The sequence below is a fragment of the Podarcis bocagei genome, assembly GCF_964188305.1.
Source record: "Podarcis bocagei genome assembly, chromosome: 3".
In the NCBI taxonomy this organism is placed as follows: Eukaryota; Metazoa; Chordata; class Lepidosauria; order Squamata; family Lacertidae; genus Podarcis; species Podarcis bocagei.
Genome location: NC_138127.1, coordinates 95,607,574 through 95,628,583, shown reverse-complemented (window position 1 = coordinate 95,628,583; position 21,010 = coordinate 95,607,574). Strand labels below are relative to the sequence as shown.

The 21,010-nt window shown below is 45.9% G+C and overlaps 1 protein-coding gene across 3 annotated transcripts in view; it reads left to right on the top strand.

The window, feature by feature from the left end:
• Positions 1 to 21,010, top strand: part of FSHR (follicle stimulating hormone receptor) — a 99,765-nt gene that overhangs the window by 41,047 nt on the left and 37,708 nt on the right. For 2 of the 3 annotated variants that reach the window (XR_014006497.1, XM_081188550.1), the window contains exons 3-4: positions 6,246 to 6,320; positions 9,501 to 9,575. Coding sequence is in view for 2 of the 3 variants with exons in the window: in XM_081188550.1 (XP_081044676.1) it covers positions 6,246 to 6,320; positions 9,501 to 9,575 (150 nt within the window). In the remaining variant the exon portion in view is untranslated. The remainder of the gene's footprint in view (positions 1 to 6,245; positions 6,321 to 9,500; positions 9,576 to 21,010) is intronic. The other variant, XM_081188551.1, reaches the window with a different exon arrangement.

The window sequence follows — 21,010 nt, the reverse complement described above, 5'->3', positions numbered from 1 at the left end:
ACTTGCACTTGCCGTGCTTTTGAATTGCTAGGTGGGCAAAAGCTGGGGCCGAACAACGGGAGCTCACCCCATCGCAGGGATTCGAACTGCCGACCTTCTGATCGGCAAGCCCTAGGCTCTGTGGTTTAGACCACAGCACCACCCGCATCCCTCTCCTAGTCAGAATAGACTGATTGAAATTAATGTAGTTGCATCCATTGCTTTCAATGGGTTGTCTCTTGAGTATGGCTTAGTTGGATACAGCCTTCCTACTTTTTACAGACCATTCTCCATCAATTGATGAGGAAAGCAGGTATGAGAGCACCACTGATAGGCTTGTTCACCCCTAGAACAAGACCCACCTCTTCTAGTTTTGATGTTATTATATATGATGATTGCATAGGAATGTAATGTGGTGGACAGTCAGACACTATGGGAGCAAGGGCTGAACCCAGTACTGTAGTGGCATCCTGCTAGATCAGGCTTCCTCAAACTCAGCCCTCCAGATGTTTTGAGACTACAGTTCCCATCATCCCTGACCACTGGTCCTGCTAGCTAGGGATCATGGGAGTTGTAGGCCAAAAAAACATCTGGAGGGCCGAGTTTGAGGAAGCCTGTGCTAAATGATGATTATGGTGCTGATTTTGTGCAACTGTTTTACAGTCGTGTTCACGTCCGCAGGCAAATTATTAGGTTGCCCTCTCCTTTATTCCTGGCTATTTCTGATCTGCCATGGCCTTTTAACAAAATCCATAGTATTGGTTCTGAAGCTGACCTTGTCTAATCATATCGATTGTGACCAGCTGAAGGCTAATTGGGAGACCAGTTGCTATGGCAATGCTTGGGTCATGCACCGAAAGAGACAATGCGGGGTATCTATGGAGGGTGGATGAAAACAATGTTGAGCTTTTGGAAACTAACAGATAACGCATTACGATCAAGTCTGGAGGGATGCAATGGTCAATGGGGCGTATTTTTATTTTCTCCCTTGCTGCCTCCACCACCCCAATTATGTTCCTTTCATTTTTCAAGTTCTTTAAACTATCTACATCTTCTGAACCAGTGAATGTAACAACAACAACAACACCTTAGCCACAAGACGGTTTTTTTGGGGGGGTGTTAAACATGGAGTTGCTGCACTTTCCGATTCAGCTGGCAAAAGGCAGGACGGCCACAATTTCTAAGTTTGGTGTGGGAGGTTGCTATAAATTAGTTTGTTAAGTGGCAAATGAGATTCGGCAACCCCTCCACCTCCCTTTTACCAGTCTGCGAGCCTGACAGCTGCCCTTCCTCCCCACTGAAGTGCAAGGGGTTGCAAACAACTCATAGCTTCCGATCGCTCCGGCAGTTTGGATTTGTCGGGTGGCATCTTCCATCGAAGTGACTGGGCCTGATTTTCTAATGTGGATTTCAGTGGCAGCCTCCCTAATTTGGATCAAGACCATAGCAAAGGGTTAAAGCAAGAGTACAGAATCTCATTGGCTCCACAAGCCAAGATTCTTACCAGGATCTAGAGGCGTGGGCCAAATTTGATGGGTAGTACCTGTCGCCCCTCAATGACATCACGTGATTGGGCGCTTTGAAGTTCTGAAGTTGCGGCTTCAAATGTAAGCTTGCTGGTGCCTCTCTGGTCCCTTTCACCATGGATGCTGGCTTATTATATGGTTGTATGCTCTGTGTTATTTTATTAATACTATTTGTAATGGTTCTAGGGGTTGCTCGTGCGTAAGCCAGTGCAAACACCTGGCTGGGTTGCCTGAGTGAACCTTTTCTGTCCGGACAGCCACTCTCTCGTGGCTGTCTCAATCGCTGGCAGAATCCGTCAGTGGGCGTTTCTTAAACTTCTTCCAGCAAAGAAGCTCTTTGACGCCTAGTCTCCTCCTACTCTCTCTGCACAAAAGCCTTCTGCGAAAGGAGGGCGTAGGCAGCGGAGGACCTCTACTCTCCCCGCTGATCCCCAGCAAGGAGTCATGGGACCGCCTCGCCGCTTCCCCCATCTGCCCCCCTTCTCCACTGGTGCTACGCTGATTCTCTTCCCCAGAAGATGGGCTGCCTCTCCCACTCCCGGGACGCTCTCTGGGATCCCTCTGGAGCTTGCTCTCTCCCTCCGGCACTGATGGCAGTTCCCTGACACTATTGCTAAGGGTTTGTCATGGCCCTTGGCTAGAAGGATAAACTTATGAACTTAGAACGATATATCGCTTAACTATGATAGTCTCCAAAACTTTATCTAGATGCTAAGGATAGGAACAGCCGCACCTCTTGGTTGGAGGCAGTGCTTACCTACTCAGTGTCGATGTATACAGGCCTTGGTCCTGTATACCTGAAGGAGCGTCTCCACCCCCATCATCCAGCCCCGACACTGAGGTCCAGCGCCGAGGGCCTTCTGGCGGTTCCCTCGCTGCGAGAAGTGAGGTTACAGGGAACCAAGCAGAGAGGGCCTTCTCGGTAGAAGAAGAAGAAGAGGAGTTTGGATTTGATATCCCACTTTATCACTACCCGAAGGAGTCTCAAAGCGGCTCTCATTCTCCTTTCCCTTCCTCCCCCACAACAAACACTCTGTGAGGTGAGTGGGGCTGAGAGACTTCAGAGAAGTGTGACTAGCCCAAGGTCACCCAGCAGCTGCATGTGGAGGAGCAGAGACGCGAACCCGGTTCCCCAGATTACGAGACTACCGCTCTTAACCACTACACCACACTGGCTCTCTAATTTGTAGTGGCGCCTACCCTGTGGAACGCCCTCCCAGCAGATGTCAAGGCAATAAACAGCTATTTTACTTTTAAAAGACAACTGAAGGCGGCCCTGTTTAGGGAAGTTTTTAATGTCTGATGCTGTATTGTTTTTAATATTTGGTTGGAAGCTGCCCAGAGCGGCTGGGGAAACCCAGCCAGATGAGCGGGGTATAAATAATGAGGGAGAGAAGGGAGAAGACTGGAGAAATCAAGGAAAGGAAAGCTGTGCAGGACTAGGAAAGATGGAGAGAAGGGTATGCTGACACCGTGTGCCAAGAGAAGCAGCAGGGACCCTAAGAAAAGAGGGATGGAAAGGGGAGCAGGCCATGGAAATGCATTGTTTCTGAATGCCTGTTGTTGGGAATAGCAGGATAGGAGAGCACTGTTGTGCTGATGTCCTGCCTGTGGTCTTACCACTGGCATCTGGTTGGCCACTGTGAGAATTTGATGCTGGACTAGATGGGTCTCTTCTTGCGTGTTCAGACCCAGAAACCTCCCCCCTAAATAAATTCACACTTGACTCAAATTTTGGTTTTGGTTTTTGGCAGAATTTAGGCCACAACTTTATTGATTACAGAAAGTGAGTGGTTGCATAAGCTCTGGTTTGACTAGCTCCCTGCCATGCAGCTAGCGCTGACCCAGGGCACCAGCATAGGTCAGCCAAGGGTGAACACCTGGATAAGCGGAAAGCCGGGAACGGGCTATCTCCACCACCCAAATGTCCCCCTGGACTCAGACACGGGCACAACCACCTCTCAGGGGTTGACCAAACCATAGAGTCCCTGGATTCCTTTAACGGAATACCCTTCACATAGGGATGGCAAGAGTGTTCTCCCATCCCTATCACCTGAACCAGAGCCTATCCGCAACCTTACAAGTTGTGACGATTTGCTATGTGGCAGGTGAAACCCAAATGGCTACAGCCAATCAGCCAAGTGGGGGAAATTCCTGCCGTGCCTCTGTCCCAACAACAGACGACACACGACTTCATAGCAAGGTCAAGCGCAAAGCCCTAAAAGTAGGGAGAGGTGGGTGGGTGTTCTGAATGCACGCACTGAAAGAGGAAGCTCTGGGTCACGTGCATGGGCATAAATAGGTCCCTCGAACCATTTGGACTGAGTCCCATTGGCCAGATTGTACCCAGCTTTGAGGGACCTACCAATCGGGTGTTGTGGCTGACCAATTGTACCCACCCACAACACAGGCTGTCAGTTGCCCAGGTCTCACCGCAATACGTGCCCTCTTTAAGGGAGGACCCGATTTATCGTTTTAGAAGATTAGGCCTTGGAGCAATGATGGGGCTCTACCACAAAACTATGACAGTTGAAAGAATTTTGCTTTTCTTGGCAAAGAATTTTAGCTAGTGGGGTGGAGGATTTTGATCTGAGAGCACGCAGAGTTCTCCTCATGTTTAAATCAAGCCCCACATTGCAAAGCCTTCTAGAAACTGCATCCCACCCTGTTCTCCCCGTGCATCGCTCTTTTCCTTCCTCCCTTGCTTATGCTAGATAAAGATGATAATTACTTCAAACCTAGCATAGCTTGAAATAATAAATGATCCCTTTAAGAGGGGTTTGTATTCAAGGAAGCAAGAGCTGCTTCCGCTTGCTTAGCTTGGGTGAATTGCGGGAGACAGATCATAAACATAAAAGACACATTTTTATTTTTATTTTATCGTAGCTAGACTGTGTGTGCGCGCGCATTTGTGTGTTTAAGTTTTGTTTAATTTACCATTCAAGGTTTATTTTTTAAAAAATGAAACAAAAAAACCTTGATATATACTGTGTCGCTGTAAAAGCACCTGCTGTTACCCGTTTCATCATAATGTGTAATGTAGTGGAATTAGCAATAGAACTTCCACTTAATCGCATTTCTTGACGTGAGTGGGGAATTTAAACATGAGGTTGTTAATGTTGGGTCGTGAGTTGTTTTGCATTTTCCATTCACCGTTGATGCGGTTTATAAGGTTAATGGAGATATGTGTCTCTGCCTCACAGCACCTTGGGGTGGGAGTAGGACCCAACACAGTGACGGAGGGTGGCTTTCTTCTCCTTCTGAAGCCCAGCTTCAGAGCTCTTTGACAAGGAGGGAAGAGCCGTAGCTCAGTGGATGAGCATCTGTTTTGCCTGTTGAAGATCATAGGGCCAATTCTCATCTCCAAGTAGGGTTGAGAGAGAACCCTGCCTGAAACCAATCAGCATAGACCATACTGAACTAGGTGGTCCATTGATCTGAGTTAGTATAAGGCAACTTCCTTTGACAGAATGCCCCGTGGGAAGGATGGGTGCTGCCATGGGCCATTTTGGCAGTATTGTCAGTGCTCAGTGAAGAAGAAGGAGAAAGAGAAAGAGAAAGAGAAAGAGAAAGAGAAAGAGAAAGAGAAAGAGAAAGAGAAGGAGAAGGAGAAGGAGAAGGAGAAGGAGAAGGAGAAGGAGAAGGAGAAGGAGAAGGAGAAGGAGAAGGAGACATGCTAGAACTTCCTCTCCCTGAAGATTTTTTGCAAACTTTGGGAAAGGTTTTCCCTGATCCTTTGAATGTGCCAGAAACTTCAACCCAGCACTACTGTTCAGTTAATATGTTTTTATAGGATTTGGGGTATTGGGGTTGGTTGGTTTGGATACCATCTTTGGGTCCCCTCTAGGGCTGCAGTTTTATAAGTTGGGGTTCTTCAGTAGAAGTGATGAAGTGGTTAAACCAGTCTCTTTGTTAAATTAATGGCCCTAGCCAAGCTGTTAAGCATTCTTCTTACATAACTAAAGAGTTGGCCACGTTGTCATAGAAACAATTAGCTAATGCTATTTCTAGAAGGAAGCAGCAGGCCCTCTCCTGGCTGACTCCCTCTTCTGGCATGGTCCAAATGGGATATTCCTTTTGAATGCATAACAAATGCTCTGCAAATAGTAAATAATCACAACAAAGAGATTCATTTTCCTGATGTGCTCATTTTTCAAGTATCTATCTATCATCTGTCTGTCTGCCTGTCTGTCTGTTGGTCTGTCTGTCTATCTATTGCATTTGTATCCTGCTCCTCAGCCAAAAAGACTCCCAGAGTAACTTACATGCAATAAATTAAAGTAAGGCAGTCCCTACCTGACACAAAAGAGAGAAAAGGAGAGGGCAAGGAGGGGTAAAGGAGGGGGAAAACAAACTTGGGCACCAGTTCATAAAGTCAAATAGCAGTTCTTAGAATATCCTCAGTTTTCAGTGGGGGGGGGCAGAAAAAATGTGATCTTCCACCTTCACTTGACTGGTGCATTCTATCCTGCAAACTCCTGGAAATGTTTGATACACGATCTAAGGTGCTGGAGTACTTTCCCTCCCCCCCCCCTCCATCCTCAACAACAGGTTCTTACAAATATTCTTTCCTTTAAAGCCAGCTTTGTGTTTCAATGGGTTGTAGTCCAGGATTTATGGATCCTTTGATGCCGACAACGTTTTTAAGTTATTCCCTTCATTTTTCACGTACATTTGTAATGTTGACACTTCTGATAAATAGCGAGGCCACCATGGCTGATGTTTCCTTTTTCTTGACAGAGAAATCTCTCAGAACGATGCCTTGGGAACTATAGAATCGAACGTGTTCTCCAACCTTCCAAAACTCTATGAAATGTAAGTCAATAAATGGAATTGGAGGGCTGGGGCATTACAAGATACTGGTGGACCAACTGTAAAATGCAACATGGTGGTTCCATGGGGACAAAATAGATCTAGGACTAGTTTTTCTCTGTGTGTCTTTCTTTTCTTTTGCATTGCCTCATCAGTCTTCAGCCTCATCCTACTAGATGTCAATGGTCATTGTGCTCAATGTACCGTGTGAATTGGCTGTTGCAGGGTTGGCAACCATTTTAGGCTCATGAGCACATTTGATTTTTTTTTCTGTAAGTACCACCCCTTTTGGTCACTTCCCTCACCCTCTCCCCTGGATCAGACCCACTTCAAAGAGACAGAAAGAATGTGTCTGGTGACTGGGAGTGACCACTGAGACCATATAACACCGGTCCTGAAAGACCTACATTGGCTCCCAGTATGTTTCCGAGCACAATTCAAAGTGTTGGTGCTGACCTTTAAAGCCCCAAACGGCCTCGGCCCAGTATACCTGAAGGAGCGTCTCCACCTCCATCGTTCTACCCGGACACTGAGGTCCAGCACCGAGGGCCTTCTGGCGGTTCCCTCACTGCGAGAAGCCAAGTTACAGGGAACCTGGTAGAGGGCCTTTTTGGTAGCCACCCTTGCCCTGTAGAACACCTTCCCATCAGATGTCAAGGAAATAAGCAACCATCTGACTTTTAGAAGACATCTGAAAGCAGCCCTGTTTAGGGGAGTTTTTAATGTTTGATGTTTTGTTGTGTTTTTAATATTCTGTTGGGAGCCGCCCAGTGTGGCTGGGGAAACCCAGCCAGATGGGCAGGGGTTCAAATATATTATTATTATTATTATTATTATTATTATTATTATTATTATTATTATTATTATTATTATTATTATTATTATTATTATTACATACACACACACATGTTGCTTTTCCAAGGAATCTAGGTAAAACTAAGATCCTGTAAAGCACATAGAGGTGAAAGAGGAAGTGGGGCAGAGTGTCACTCTTCCAACTTCCTTCTTTGGCTCTATTTGCATTTCAAAGGAGAAAGAGGTAACCACCCTCTGGAACTCGTGACAAAGGGGGCTGTGAGAGGGGATGCTTCTGCCATCCCATAATGGAGACTGAGGACAGAAGGGAGAGGAGTGAACAGGTCAGGGCCTTCCAAGTGTCCTGTTTTCCAGGGACGGTCCCAGATGTACAGAAGTTGTCCTGGTTTCTGATTTGATCCCGGAATGTCCCGCTTTTCCTTAGGACGTCCCTATTCTCCGTGGAGAAATGTTGGAGGGTATGCTTCACTACTCTGGCAATTGTGGGTCTTGCATGTGGTAAGCCCCCTGCTTACAGGTGCCTGACCACACACCGGGCTTGATTGCTTTTTCATTTTATTTACTTCAAACGTTCCTTGGCAGCCTTTTAGGGCAAAGCCCTCTCAAAGCAGCTTCCATTTAAAAAAGAGAGGATAAAACGTAATTCCCATAAAATGCAATTAAAGTTAAAGCAGCAGTTAAGACATTTCGGAAGCCAGCGCCACACTCATACAAAATGTATTTAAATTGCTTTTTTTAAAAAAGCACTTTGAAAACGGACAGTTTAAAACCAGCAGCGTTATAAAACATTTAAAAGTTCTGCATCTTAATTAAAAGGAGCTCAGAACAAAAGGATTTGTTGCCATACGTCCAGATTTTCCCGGACATTTTTTTTCGATTTCCACCCAGACATTGCTTACGACTAGTATGTCCAGGAAATTCTGGGTGTATGGCAACCCTAAGCAAAAGGCTTTATTGTACACCATTCAAGGTCGCAGTGCAGTTAGATAAAAGCAATCAAGGAGAGCGTAAAGCCTGTCTGGTGAGGGATGTGCTTCACGTGTGTTTGGAGGGGAAAGAGTCACGTGTCAAGTTTGCAGGGGGCCACCACTAAAAAGGCCCTTTTTCTTTTCGTTGTCTGCAGTAGTAGTAATAGTAGTGGGTTTGTTTGTTTGTTTGTTTGTTTGTTTGTTTGTTTGTTTGTTTGTTTGTTTTCTATACCGCCCTATACCCAAAGGTCTCAGAGCGGTTCACATAAAATATCAAATACATAAAATCAAAACAAAACCAACATCCCAATTAAAAAAAAAAACAAGCAAAAGTTGACAATTGAGGGCAGTAGCACCTGAAGCAGGGCCTCTGATGGCAATCTAAAAGAATGGACATGCCCATGTGAAAGATGACCCCAATTTAGTTAGGCACATGTATTGAATGAAATGATTGGAGTGGGGTGAGAGTTTGCTAAGGAAATGCTAACTCCTGTAGCAATTGGGACATCTGGACCAGCCCGAAACCCAAATTCACCAGAATCAGAGGTGGTAGCCGTCAAGTGATAAGCTGTTTCCACTGAGAACTACGGTGTCAATCAGCCTCTGCCCATGACAGCTGAACAGTGACAAACTGCTTATATCACATCACAAATGCATTTGTGTAAATGTAATGGTGGGCTCACTGGAAGGACAGATCCTGAAGCTCCAATACTTTGGCCACCTCATGAGAAGAGAAGACTCCCTGGAAAAGACCCTGATGTTGGGAAAGATGGAGGGCACAAGGAGAAGGGGATGACAGAGGACAAGATGGTTGGACAGGGTTCTCGAAGCTACCAGTATGAGTCTGACCAAACTGCGGGAGGCAGTGGAAGACAGAAGTGCCTGGCGTGCTCTGGTCCATGAGGTCACGAAGAGTCGGACACGACTAAACGACTAAACAACAACAACAAGTGGTGGGCAGGGCGGGGAGAGAGATATTTGTGGAGAGGGTAAATGAATGGCCTTGCACTGTCAGGTTAGTGGTTCTCTGGACTAGAAGGAGTAACTCATATGTCCATCTGCAAGCATGGGAATTGGTACCAAGAATCTAAAGAACAAGAAAAACTTTTAGCTGAAGAGATATATTGGGCGATCTCCACTCACAGCAGACCACTTGCGCAGCAGCCATTCCGCAAAGAGGAGTCTCATTCTTAGCACAGCGCAACAGCCAGACCCAATAGATAAACTGCACTTGCGATTGACGTTGTTTAACCCCAGTTGTGCTGACCTACATTGGGTATCACCCATACTGCTTTGCAGATCATGTTGCTTTCCCCAGCCAATGAATCTCATACTGTGGGAAAACGAGACAATTTGAATTATAACTGAAGTTTTTCTCTTTTTTTCTTTTCCCCCACAGAAGAATTGAGAAAGCAAACCATCTGGTGTATATTGATAGATATGCCTTCCAGAATCTTCCCAGTCTCAGATATTTGTGAGTATTCCTGACGTTGTGGCTGTATTTCCTGGAAAATTGTCCTTTTGCACAGATTTTTTCTTGCCTTATTCCTGTTTTGAACTGCTGAATCAAGGCGCCACATGAGAACTGGATTGGCATCTACAGTGGTACCTCGGGTTAAGTACTTAATTCATTCCAGACGTCTGTTCTTAACCTGAAACTGTTCTTAACCTGAAGCACCACTTTAGCTAGTGGGGCCTCCTGCTGCTGCTGCGCCGCCGGAGCACGATTTCTGTTCTCATCCTGAAGCAAAGTTCTTAACCTGAGGTACTATTTCAGGGTTAGCGGAGTCTGTAACCTGAAGCGTATGTAACCCGAGGTACCACTGTATTGGGCAAAGGATAAAATGGCCCTAATAATCTAAATTGGAGCTTTCCAAACTTTTCATGTTGGTGACACACATTTTTAGCATGCATCATTTCACGACACAGCAATTCCGTTTTACTAGCAAACCGGAGGTTAAACTAACTCCTTTCCAGCCCTAGAAGGAGCGTTCACACGACACACCTACACACTGCAGCCAACACACTAGCATGTCATGACACACAGTTTGGAAAACTCTGATCTATATTGTCCAAGCAAGTGATGTTTTCCCTTCTTACTTACTCAATGCTTTTTCTCTCCTGCCTGCACAATGAGCATTTAAACTTCACATGGAAAGCCATGAGCTGCGGCTCCCATTTATATGCAGCGCTGGGTGATGAGATGCCTTTTAATAAGAAAGCATCTGATTGTCAAGCTTAATTCCACATCTGTTTGAATGGCACCCTTCACAATGGATGCAGGTCTCCCGATATGCTTGCCACATCCGCTCCCATGGGGTTTCCATCATAATTCGTGGATAATTAATCCTACCCTCTGTACAAAGTACCCTCCCAAAATAGTCAAGCTGCTGTTAGCATCTGACCTGAATCTGACTGATAATATCTCTTCGGTCGTAAGTAAAGAGAGGAAATATAATGAAATCCAGCGGACTCTATTAAAATGGAAAGGGTGGCTTTGGGGCTTTGTAGACCACACTCTCCCCCCCCCTCGCCCCCCCCACACCATCGCGGATTTTATTCTTAGCCCTTATTCAGCACAGCTAGTATGATACAAATTTCCTGCATGGGAGACTCCTTGCTGCAGAGGAGAAAGTCTGGCTATATGAGAAAGGCCTAATTATATGCCCCACAGTATTATTATTATTATTATTATTATTATTATTATTATTATTATTATTATTTATTATTATTATTATTTATTAATTTATACCCCACCTATCTGGCTGAGTTTCCCCAGCCACTCTGGGTGGCTCCCAATTGAGTGTTAAAAACAATACAGCATTAAATATTAAAAACTTCCCTAAGCAGGGCTGCCTTCAGATGACAATAAGCACATGGACACGAGTATTTTGGTTTTTGGGTTCAAATAGGCCACAAATTTATTGCTTAGAGATGTGAGCGGGTTTGGCTTCGGCATTGGGTGAAGCCAGACTGTATCTCGACTCCCACCCATCTACAGGGAGTCCAACTAAGGATAAACCACCAATAGGGGGAGCCCTATAACTTACATCAAATAGGGGCACTCCGAAGGGTCCCCGTTGGGGTTGTGACATGGCCCTAGCCCATGTCTGGACATTGGAAAGAACCCACACAGCCCAATCCCTTCAGCAGGATACCCTTACTGAGGAGGGGCAGGCGGAGGCTGCAACCTCCCCTCCATCCAAACAAAGGCTTACCCAGTGCCTAAGCCACCAGCAAGAAAGGTGGGTCTGCCCTCCCACGGCCCCGGCCCCGCCTGGCACTGATTGGCCAGCAGTGCCACACTGGGCGTGGCCCTGCAGCTGGGACAACATGGAAGGGGGCGTCAACTCTCTGCCCCCTTGCTGGATCACTGCAGAGTCCCAGAAGCCTAGCCGCAACACTGGAAAACGAGAGCGGACTTCTCTCATTTTTGATTATGTGCACTCCTGCATGGGAGATTCCCTTCCAGCTCTACAGTTCCATGATGATAAATGGGGAGTGTTTACTTATACATTTAGTACCAGTGTAAAGGTAAAGGGACCCCTGACCATTAGGTCCCGTCATGGCCGACTCTGGGGTTGCGGCGCTCATCTCGCTTTAATGGCCGAGGGAGCCGGTGTACAGCTTCCGGGTCATGTGGCCAGCATGACTAAGCCACTTCTGGAGAACCAGAGCAGTGCACGCAAACGCCGTTTACCTTCCCGCTGGAGTGGTACCTATTTATCTACTTGCCCTTTAGGTGCTTTCGAACTGCTAGGTTGGCAGGAGCTGGGACCGAGCAACAGGAGCTCACCCCGTTGTGGGGATTCGAACCACCAAACTTCTGATCGGCAAGCCCTAGGCTCTGTGGTTTAACCCACAGCGCCACCCGCATCCCAGTACCAGAATTGCAGAATTGTAGCATTTTGAAGGCAGACAACATTACTACGATGGGGGAAACCAGACTTGCTGGTGATCAGACCCTGACTTCTGTTTCTCCAAAAGGAGTCTCATAATTCCCCTTCCCTGATTAGCAGCATCTCTTTAGGATTTCAGACCCGGAGTCTTTCGGAGCCTTACCTGGAGATGCTGGGGATTGAACCGGGGACCTCTTGCATGCAAAGCAGATGCTCTAATCACTGAGCTATGGGCATGCCTAGGAAACAGAGTGGGCATCCACTTGTATAGATGCCATGTAGCTCCTGCTGCAGACCTGAACTTGCAGACAACAGAGCGTTTTGCAGGGAAGGCTGCTCATTTCCTCTTGTTAGTAGCTTTCGTGTAAAAGAACGGTTAACAAGCATCAAACCCTCGTGCTCGGAGAGAAAACTTTGAGGAGGAGATGGCAACCGTGTGCCCCCGCAGCCTTCAGCTTCTCTACCCTGGCTCTTGTTTATTGCACGGAAACAAGACCAGCTTTGGGGAGGGAGGGAGTAGCTTAATTTGGTTCTTAGAAGCCGTGACAAATTCAAAAGCCAAGCAGCCATTCATCACTTCAAAGCTGAGGCCCCCTACACCTGGCGCCAGCTCTGCCGTGTGACTTTGTATTATTTTTCATTCCGGCATGGTAATGCGTTTACAAATGTTGTGCCGGTCCAGCCCCGGCGCCCGTTTTCACTTCACGCTGGTCGGCTGATGGGATGGAATTAGAGAAAAGACAGGGAAGCCTGCGCGCTTCATCACAGCCTTGCACACTCTGCTGAGAAACCTCAAGTGGCTTTTTAGAAAGTCATGAATAAAGACAAGGCACTTGAGCAGCAGAAACAAGTGCAGATTGGGAGATCTGTCCCTGCCCCCATTTCTTTTCCAAATACAGTGGTACCTCGGGTTACATACGCTTCAGGCTACAGACTCCGCTAACCCAGAAATAGTACCTCAGGTTAAGAACTTTGCTTCAGGATGAGAACAGAAATCGTGCTCCGGCGGCGCGGCAGCAGCAGGAGGCCCCATTAGCTAAAGTGGTGCTTCAGGTTAAGAACACTTTCAGGTTAAGAACGGACGTCCAGAACGAATTAAGTACTTAACCCGAGGTACCACTGTATCCCCCTGGTTCATCATGCACTTTGCCAAAACCTCTGACCTCTCACCTTAGTGGTGGGGATAGGTTTATCTACCAAATTTTCCAATAAAAGGAGCCCAATAGCCCCTTCCCCCCTACATACCAGCTGCACGCATTCTGAGTCAGGATTTTATCCATTCCCCACTTTATTCCTTAATCTTTAATTCAGTCGCACAGCAGCTCTTTTCAGCTGGCTTTCACAACCACAGCGCACCCCACCAGCTGCAATATCCCAATTCTAAACTTACAGCTTGTCATCTCCTTCATTCAGCTGATATCAGTTATTCTCCTTCACTTTCCAGAAGGCTCATCCATACTGCTGTTTGATGACAAGCCTGTTAACTCTCCGTTGTCCGGATGATGTTCTCCTCCATATCACTGCCCTCTTGCATTTTCCCCTTCCCTCTGTTTGAGTTTTCTACACCCTCTCCTTCGCGAAGCATCCCTGGTATGAGAAAATCCAAACCCAGGTTGGGGCGGGTGTGGAAAGGCAGCGATGCAGGGGAGAATGACCTATGGACTGTGGGAAATGAATGGCAGCACAGGAATATAGCTCAGTTGGTAGAGAATGAGACTCTTAATCTCACAGTCATGGGTTTGAGCCTCATGTTGGGCAAGATTCCTGCATTGCAGGGGGCTGGACTAGATGACCCCACGTGCTCCCTTCCAACTCTACAATCCTATGATTTTATAAGCTTATTCTCCACATTAAACCATGGTCATATTCTAGACTCATATTGTAACTCACTCTATGTGGGGCTGCCCTTCAGACTGACCCAGAAACTCCAGCGGGTGCAGAATGCCGTGGCGAGACTCCTTACGGGGTCCTCGCCGCGGGATCACATTCACCCGGTGCTATACCAACTGCATTGGCTCCCGGTGGAGTACAGGATCAGGTTTAAGGTGCTGGTTTTAACCTTTAAAAACCTATACGGCCTAGGACCCTCGTACCTACGGGACCGCCTCTCCTGGTATGTCCCACAGGAGGACCTTACGGTCTTCAAACAAAAACATCTTGGAGGTCCTGGGCCACAGGGAGGTTAGGCTAGACTGAATCAGAGCCAGGGCTTTGTCGGCCGTTGCCCCGATCTGGTGGAACGCTCTGTCACAGAGACTAGGGCCCTGCGGGACTTGACATCTTTCCACAGGGCCTGCAAGACAGAGCTGTTCCACCAGGCCTTTGGCCAAGGCACAGTCTGACCCCCTCCTTCAATAATCCTCATAGAACTGTAGCCCAATGGTTGCCATTAATTTGATTTTGAATTGATTTTAGAATGCTGTGTTACTTTTATTGTTGTTAGCCGCTCTGAGCCCGGCTTTGGCTGGGGAAGGCGGGATATAAATAAAATATTATGATTATTATGATTATTATTATTATTATTATTATTATTATTATTATTATTATTATTATAGAATTCAGATATGAAAAGGCCTACCATCTGCCTCACTTTCTCACAGAACCTTTTCCTGTCCATTCATGGAGCTTTCCCTGTTTTCAGGGGTTTGATCACGTCTAGTGATGTTCATCTTGTCCTACCTAGAGGGATCTTCTGAGTGCAAGGGGTGTCCTCTTTTGCTGAGCTACATAATAAAAAGATGCGCAGGATCTGGCTTTACGTCTTGTTTTTAATCCTGTGAATATTTGTTTAAATTGAGATGGGGAAATTGCAGCTACTCAATTATCTTCTCCCACATGTTAATTGGAGAAAAAACCACAACCCTTAACTTTAAAGGCGTAGTTAATAAAGCATCTATGCCGGTGATTGAGAAAGCTTTCAAGGTGACCAATCCCTTATTTAGGCGGCATTCTTTCCTAAGTTGCAGAAGTTAATAAACATCATTAGAGTCCGATTAAGTTTGTTAGGGGCTCATATATATATATATATATATATATATATGCAGGTTTTGGTGTCTTCGGGTGTCTTCCCGTGTAAGAGTTGGGGTGTCTAGGCGACGTTTCGACGAGGTCTCACTCGTCATCTTCAGGCTGGTGCTTTCGGCTTCTTGTTACTGGAACAGAGCAGGATCTCAGTGTTTGAGTTCCTATAAATACTGTTGAGGGGGTGTGGTGTATAGCCTCCAACGTTCTGGGCAGAGAGGAAGTTCCCAGGTTAGTGTGCCTTTTCTTCTTTTGTTCATTAATTACTTGAGGGATATCTTGAGTGATTTCTTGAGTGATATTCTGAGTACCACTTAGGAGGGTCATTAGGTGTGGATTAGTTGCTAAAGCTTTCGTGTCTTGACCTCTTGAGCTTGTGAAGAGTTTTTCTGAGAAGATGGCTGTACTGCAAATAGTTGTGCTCTGGCTTGGCTTCGTGTATAGGGGCGAGCTGTGGTTTTGTGCCCTGTGCCAGCCAGATCTGTGTAGGGATTGTAGGGGGGTGCAGCATCCGGAGGTGCCACTATGGTTTGGCTACTGGATGGTGTCTGTAATTTATCTGTGGAGAGGGTCTGGGTTTGGGTCTGGTGTGGTTGATTGGAGATGGCGTTCTGTGTGCCTCTGGTTCTGGTGTCGGTTTTTGTGGGGAGGGCTAATTTCCAGATGTCTGGCAGGCGGGACGTGTCGTCACGCTTGTTCATGTTGTGAGGGTGTTTCTCTATCTCGATGGCTTCCATGATTATTCTCTTGTGGTGATGTTCCATGTTAAAGAGCAATTTGGAATCTGCAAAATTAATTTCGTGTCCTGTTTCTTTCATGTGTTGGTAAAGAGAGGAAGTTTTTTCTTCTTTTTTGACGGCATTCTTGTGTTCTGCGATACGTGCATTTATTCGTCTGTTTGTTTGTCCAATGTACATGGCTGGGCAGACTTTGCAGGGTATTTCATAGACCCCTTGGTTTTCTAGCTGGATTTTATCTTTGGGGTTTCTGAGGATATTGGCTATTTTTTGGTTGGTGCAAAAGGCTGTTTTGATATTGTGTTTATGGAGGATTTTGCTAATTTTATCTGTAGTGCCCTTGATATAAGGAAGGAGGGCCATGCCATTGTTTTCTTCTGTGTCTTGGTTTTTGGGGGGTGTTTCTTTTTGGATTAGCTTCGTAACCCTGTTTTGCTGGTATCCGTTGGCGATTAACACATTTGAGAGATTCTGTAACTCAGTTGTCAAGTGGTCTTTGTCAGCCAGGCGTTTGGTTCTGGAGATGAGAGTCTTGGCTACGGAGTTTATTTGTGCAGGGTGGTGGTGTGATTGTGCATGTAAGTAGCGGTTGGTGTGTGTTTTTTTCCGGTAGATAGTGTGTCCTAGGGAGCCATCAGGTTTTTTGTAGATTAGGACGTCAAGGAAGGGAAGTTGGTTGTTGGCTTCTATTTCCATAGTGAATTGTATTTTGGGGTGTAGGCTGTTGAGATGTGTGAGGAAGCTATCTAGTTTTTCCTTCCCGTGTGGCCAAATTACAAAGGTGTCGTCAACATATCTGAGCCAAAGTTTGGGTTTGTGTTCTGACTTGTCTAAAGCATTGGTTTCAAAGTGTTCCATGTACAGATTTGCGATGACCGGAGAGAGGGGTGATCCCATAGGTGCTCCTTCTATCTGTTTGTATCTTTGTCCATTGTGGATGAAGTACGTGTTGGTTAGGCAGTGGTTGGTCAGGTCCAGGATGTATTCGGGGGGATTGTATTTGTTTTGAATGGCTGTCAAGGCTTCATTAATGGGCACTTGTGTGAAGAGAGATACAACATCGAAGCTCACAAGTAGGTCATCGGGATGTAGGTTTTGCTTCTTTATTGTTTCTATGAACTGGAAGGAGTTTGTAACGTGTGAAGCGATAGATTCTGCATAGGGCTGAAGTTGCTTAGCGAGAAATTTAGCGAGATTTTGTAGAGGTGAGCCTATGGAGCTGACTATTGGTCTGAGTGGTGTTCCTTCTTTGTGTATCTTGGGGAGACCGTAGAGTTTGGGGCATCTGGATGATTTTTCTCTGGGGATGATCCTTAGCTGGATTTCTTCACTGATAGGAGAGGCTTTTATTTTGGATTTGGTGGTTTTTTCCAGATAGGTGGTGGGATCTGTTTTTATAGGTTGGTAGGTAGGGTCTTGGAGTAGATTTGATAGTTTTGCTTGGTAGTCCGATGTGTTCATCACAACAGTGGCATTACCTTTGTCTGCTGGGAGAATGATTATGTTGTTGTCTTTCCTCAGGTTGGTGAGTGCTTTCCGTTCTTCTTTGTGTAAATTGCTTCTGGGTGGTTTGCTGGAGCAGAGGATGTTGGTGACTTCAAGTCTGATTTTATTGGCTTCATCAGGGTTGATTTTGGTTAGGCTAGCTTCGACTCCGCATATGATGTTTTCCGTGGGGATGCGTCTCGGGGCGACTGCAAAGTTGAAACCTTTGGAGAGTACTTTGGTTTCAGTTGAGGTGAGGATCCTGTCTGATATGTTATGTACTGTTTGTTTCATGGGTTGTTGTGGAGGGTGGCTGGGCTTCTGGCGTTTCTCTAGTTTGTGGAGTTTGTTGGTGTGTGTGTCTGTCTTGTGAGAGGACTCAGTTTCAGCTCTCCAAACGGCTAGTTGTTTGCATTTGTCCCAGAGTGCAGGGTGGATTTTGTTACAGAGTTTGAGGTGAAGAGTGAGCAGATCTTTGTTGGTTTGGTTTAGTAGGTATCTTTTCTTATGTAGTTCGTTTCTGATTAGGGCTAGTTCAGTTCGTTTCAGGATCCTTTCGGTAGCTGGGGTTTTAGAGTGGAATTTAAGTTGGAAGCATGTGGGAATTAAGTTGTTGTCTCGGCAGTTGCGTAGGAACAAGAGATCACATAAGATGGTGGCTCTTCGGATTTCTAGTTTCTCGTAGGTTCTTGTCAGCTGGAAGGTTTCCTCCCCGTAGAGGTGAGATATTTGCTTTCGTAGATTTTCACGGGTACAGGAATGCAGGTTTTGGTGTCTTCGGGTGTCTTCCCGTGTAAGAGTTGGGGTGTCTAGGCGACACAAAAACCGACACCAGAACCAGAGGCACACAGAACGCCATCTCCAATCAACCACACCAGACCCAAACCCAGACCCTCTCCACAGATAAATTACAGACACCATCCAGTAGCCAAACCATAGTGGCACCTCCGGATGCTGCACCCCCCTACAATCCCTACACAGATCTGGCTGGCACAGGGCACAAAACCACAGCTCGCCCCTATACACGAAGCCAAGCCAGAGCACAACTATTTGCAGTACAGCCATCTTCTCAGAAAAACTCTTCACAAGCTCAAGAGGTCAAGACACGAAAGCTTTAGCAACTAATCCACACCTAATGACCCTCCTAAGTGGTACTCAGAATATCACTCAAGAAATCACTCAAGATATCCCTCAAGTAATTAATGAACAAAAGAAGAAAAGGCACACTAACCTGGGAACTTCCTCTCTGCCCAGAACGTTGGAGGCTATACACCACACCCCCTCAACAGTATTTATAGGAACTCAAACACTGAGATCCTGCTCTGTTCCAGTAACAAGAAGCCGAAAGCACCAGCCTGAAGATGACGAGTGAGACCTCGTCGAAACGTCGCCTAGACACCCCAACTCTTACACGGGAAGACACCCGAAGACACCAAAACCTGCATTCCTGTACCCGTGAAAATCTACGAAAGCAAATATCTCACCTCTACGGGGAGGAAACCTTCCAGCTGACAAGAACCTACGAGAAACTAGAAATCCGAAGAGCCACCATCTTATGTGATCTCTTGTTCCTACGCAACTGCCGAGACAACAACTTAATTCCCACATGCTTCCAACTTAAATTCCACTCTAAAACCCCAGCTACCGAAAGGATCCTGAAACGAACTGAACTAGCCCTAATCAGAAACGAACTACATAAGAAAAGATACCTACTAAACCAAACCAACAAAGATCTGCTCACTCTTCACCTCAAACTCTGTAACAAAATCCACCCTGCACTCTGGGACAAATGCAAACAACTAGCCGTTTGGAGAGCTGAAACTGAGTCCTCTCACAAGACAGACACACACACCAACAAACTCCACAAACTAGAGAAACGCCAGAAGCCCAGCCACCCTCCACAACAACCCATGAAACAAACAGTACATAACATATCAGACAGGATCCTCACCTCAACTGAAACCAAAGTACTCTCCAAAGGTTTCAACTTTGCAGTCGCCCCGAGACGCATCCCCACGGAAAACATCATATGCGGAGTCGAAGCTAGCCTAACCAAAATCAACCCTGATGAAGCCAATAAAATCAGACTTGAAGTCACCAACATCCTCTGCTCCAGCAAACCACCCAGAAGCAATTTACACAAAGAAGAACGGAAAGCACTCACCAACCTGAGGAAAGACAACAACATAATCATTCTCCCAGCAGACAAAGGTAATGCCACTGTTGTGATGAACACATCGGACTACCAAGCAAAACTATCAAATCTACTCCAAGACCCTACCTACCAACCTATAAAAACAGATCCCACCACCTATCTGGAAAAAACCACCAAATCCAAAATAAAAGCCTCTCCTATCAGTGAAGAAATCCAGCTAAGGATCATCCCCAGAGAAAAATCATCCAGATGCCCCAAACTCTACGGTCTCCCCAAGATACACAAAGAAGGAACACCACTCAGACCAATAGTCAGCTCCATAGGCTCACCTCTACAAAATCTCGCTAAATTTCTCGCTAAGCAACTTCAGCCCTATGCAGAATCTATCGCTTCACACGTTACAAACTCCTTCCAGTTCATAGAAACAATAAAGAAGCAAAACCTACATCCCGATGACCTACTTGTGAGCTTCGATGTTGTATCTCTCTTCACACAAGTGCCCATTAATGAAGCCTTGACAGCCATTCAAAACAAATACAATCCCCCCGAATACATCCTGGACCTGACCAACCACTGCCTAACCAACACGTACTTCATCCACAATGGACAAAGATACAAACAGATAGAAGGAGCACCTATGGGATCACCCCTCTCTCCGGTCATCGCAAATCTGTACATGGAACACTTTGAAACCAATGCTTTAGACAAGTCAGAACACAAACCCAAACTTTGGCTCAGATATGTTGACGACACCTTTGTAATTTGGCCACACGGGAAGGAAAAACTAGATAGCTTCCTCACACATCTCAACAGCCTACACCCCAAAATACAATTCACTATGGAAATAGAAGCCAACAACCAACTTCCCTTCCTTGACGTCCTAATCTACAAAAAACCTGATGGCTCCCTAGGACACACTATCTACCGGAAAAAAACACACACCAACCGCTACTTACATGCACAATCACACCACCACCCTGCACAAATAAACTCCGTAGCCAAGACTCTCATCTCCAGAACCAAACGCCTGGCTGACAAAGACCACTTGACAACTGAGTTACAGAATCTCTCAAATGTGTTAATCGCCAACGGATACCAGCAAAACAGGGTTACGAAGCTAATCCAAAAAGAAACACCCCCCAAAAACCAAGACACAGAAGAAAACAATGGCATGGCCCTCCTTCCTTATATCAAGGGCACTACAGATAAAATTAGCAAAATCCTACATAAACACAATATCAAAACAGCCTTTTGCACCAACCAAAAAATAGCCAATATCCTCAGAAACCCCAAAGATAAAATCCAGCTAGAAAACCAAGGGGTCTATGAAATACCCTGCAAAGTCTGCCCAGCCACGTACATTGGACAAACAAACAGACGAATAAATGCACGTATCGCAGAACACAAGAATGCCGTCAAAAAAGAAGAAAAAACTTCCTCTCTTTACCAACACATGAAAGAAACAGGACACGAAATTAATTTTGCAGATTCCAAATTGCTCTTTAACATGGAACATCACCACAAGAGAATAATCATGGAAGCCATCGAGATAGAGAAACACCCTCACAACATGAACAAGCGTGACGACACGTCCCGCCTGCCAGACATCTGG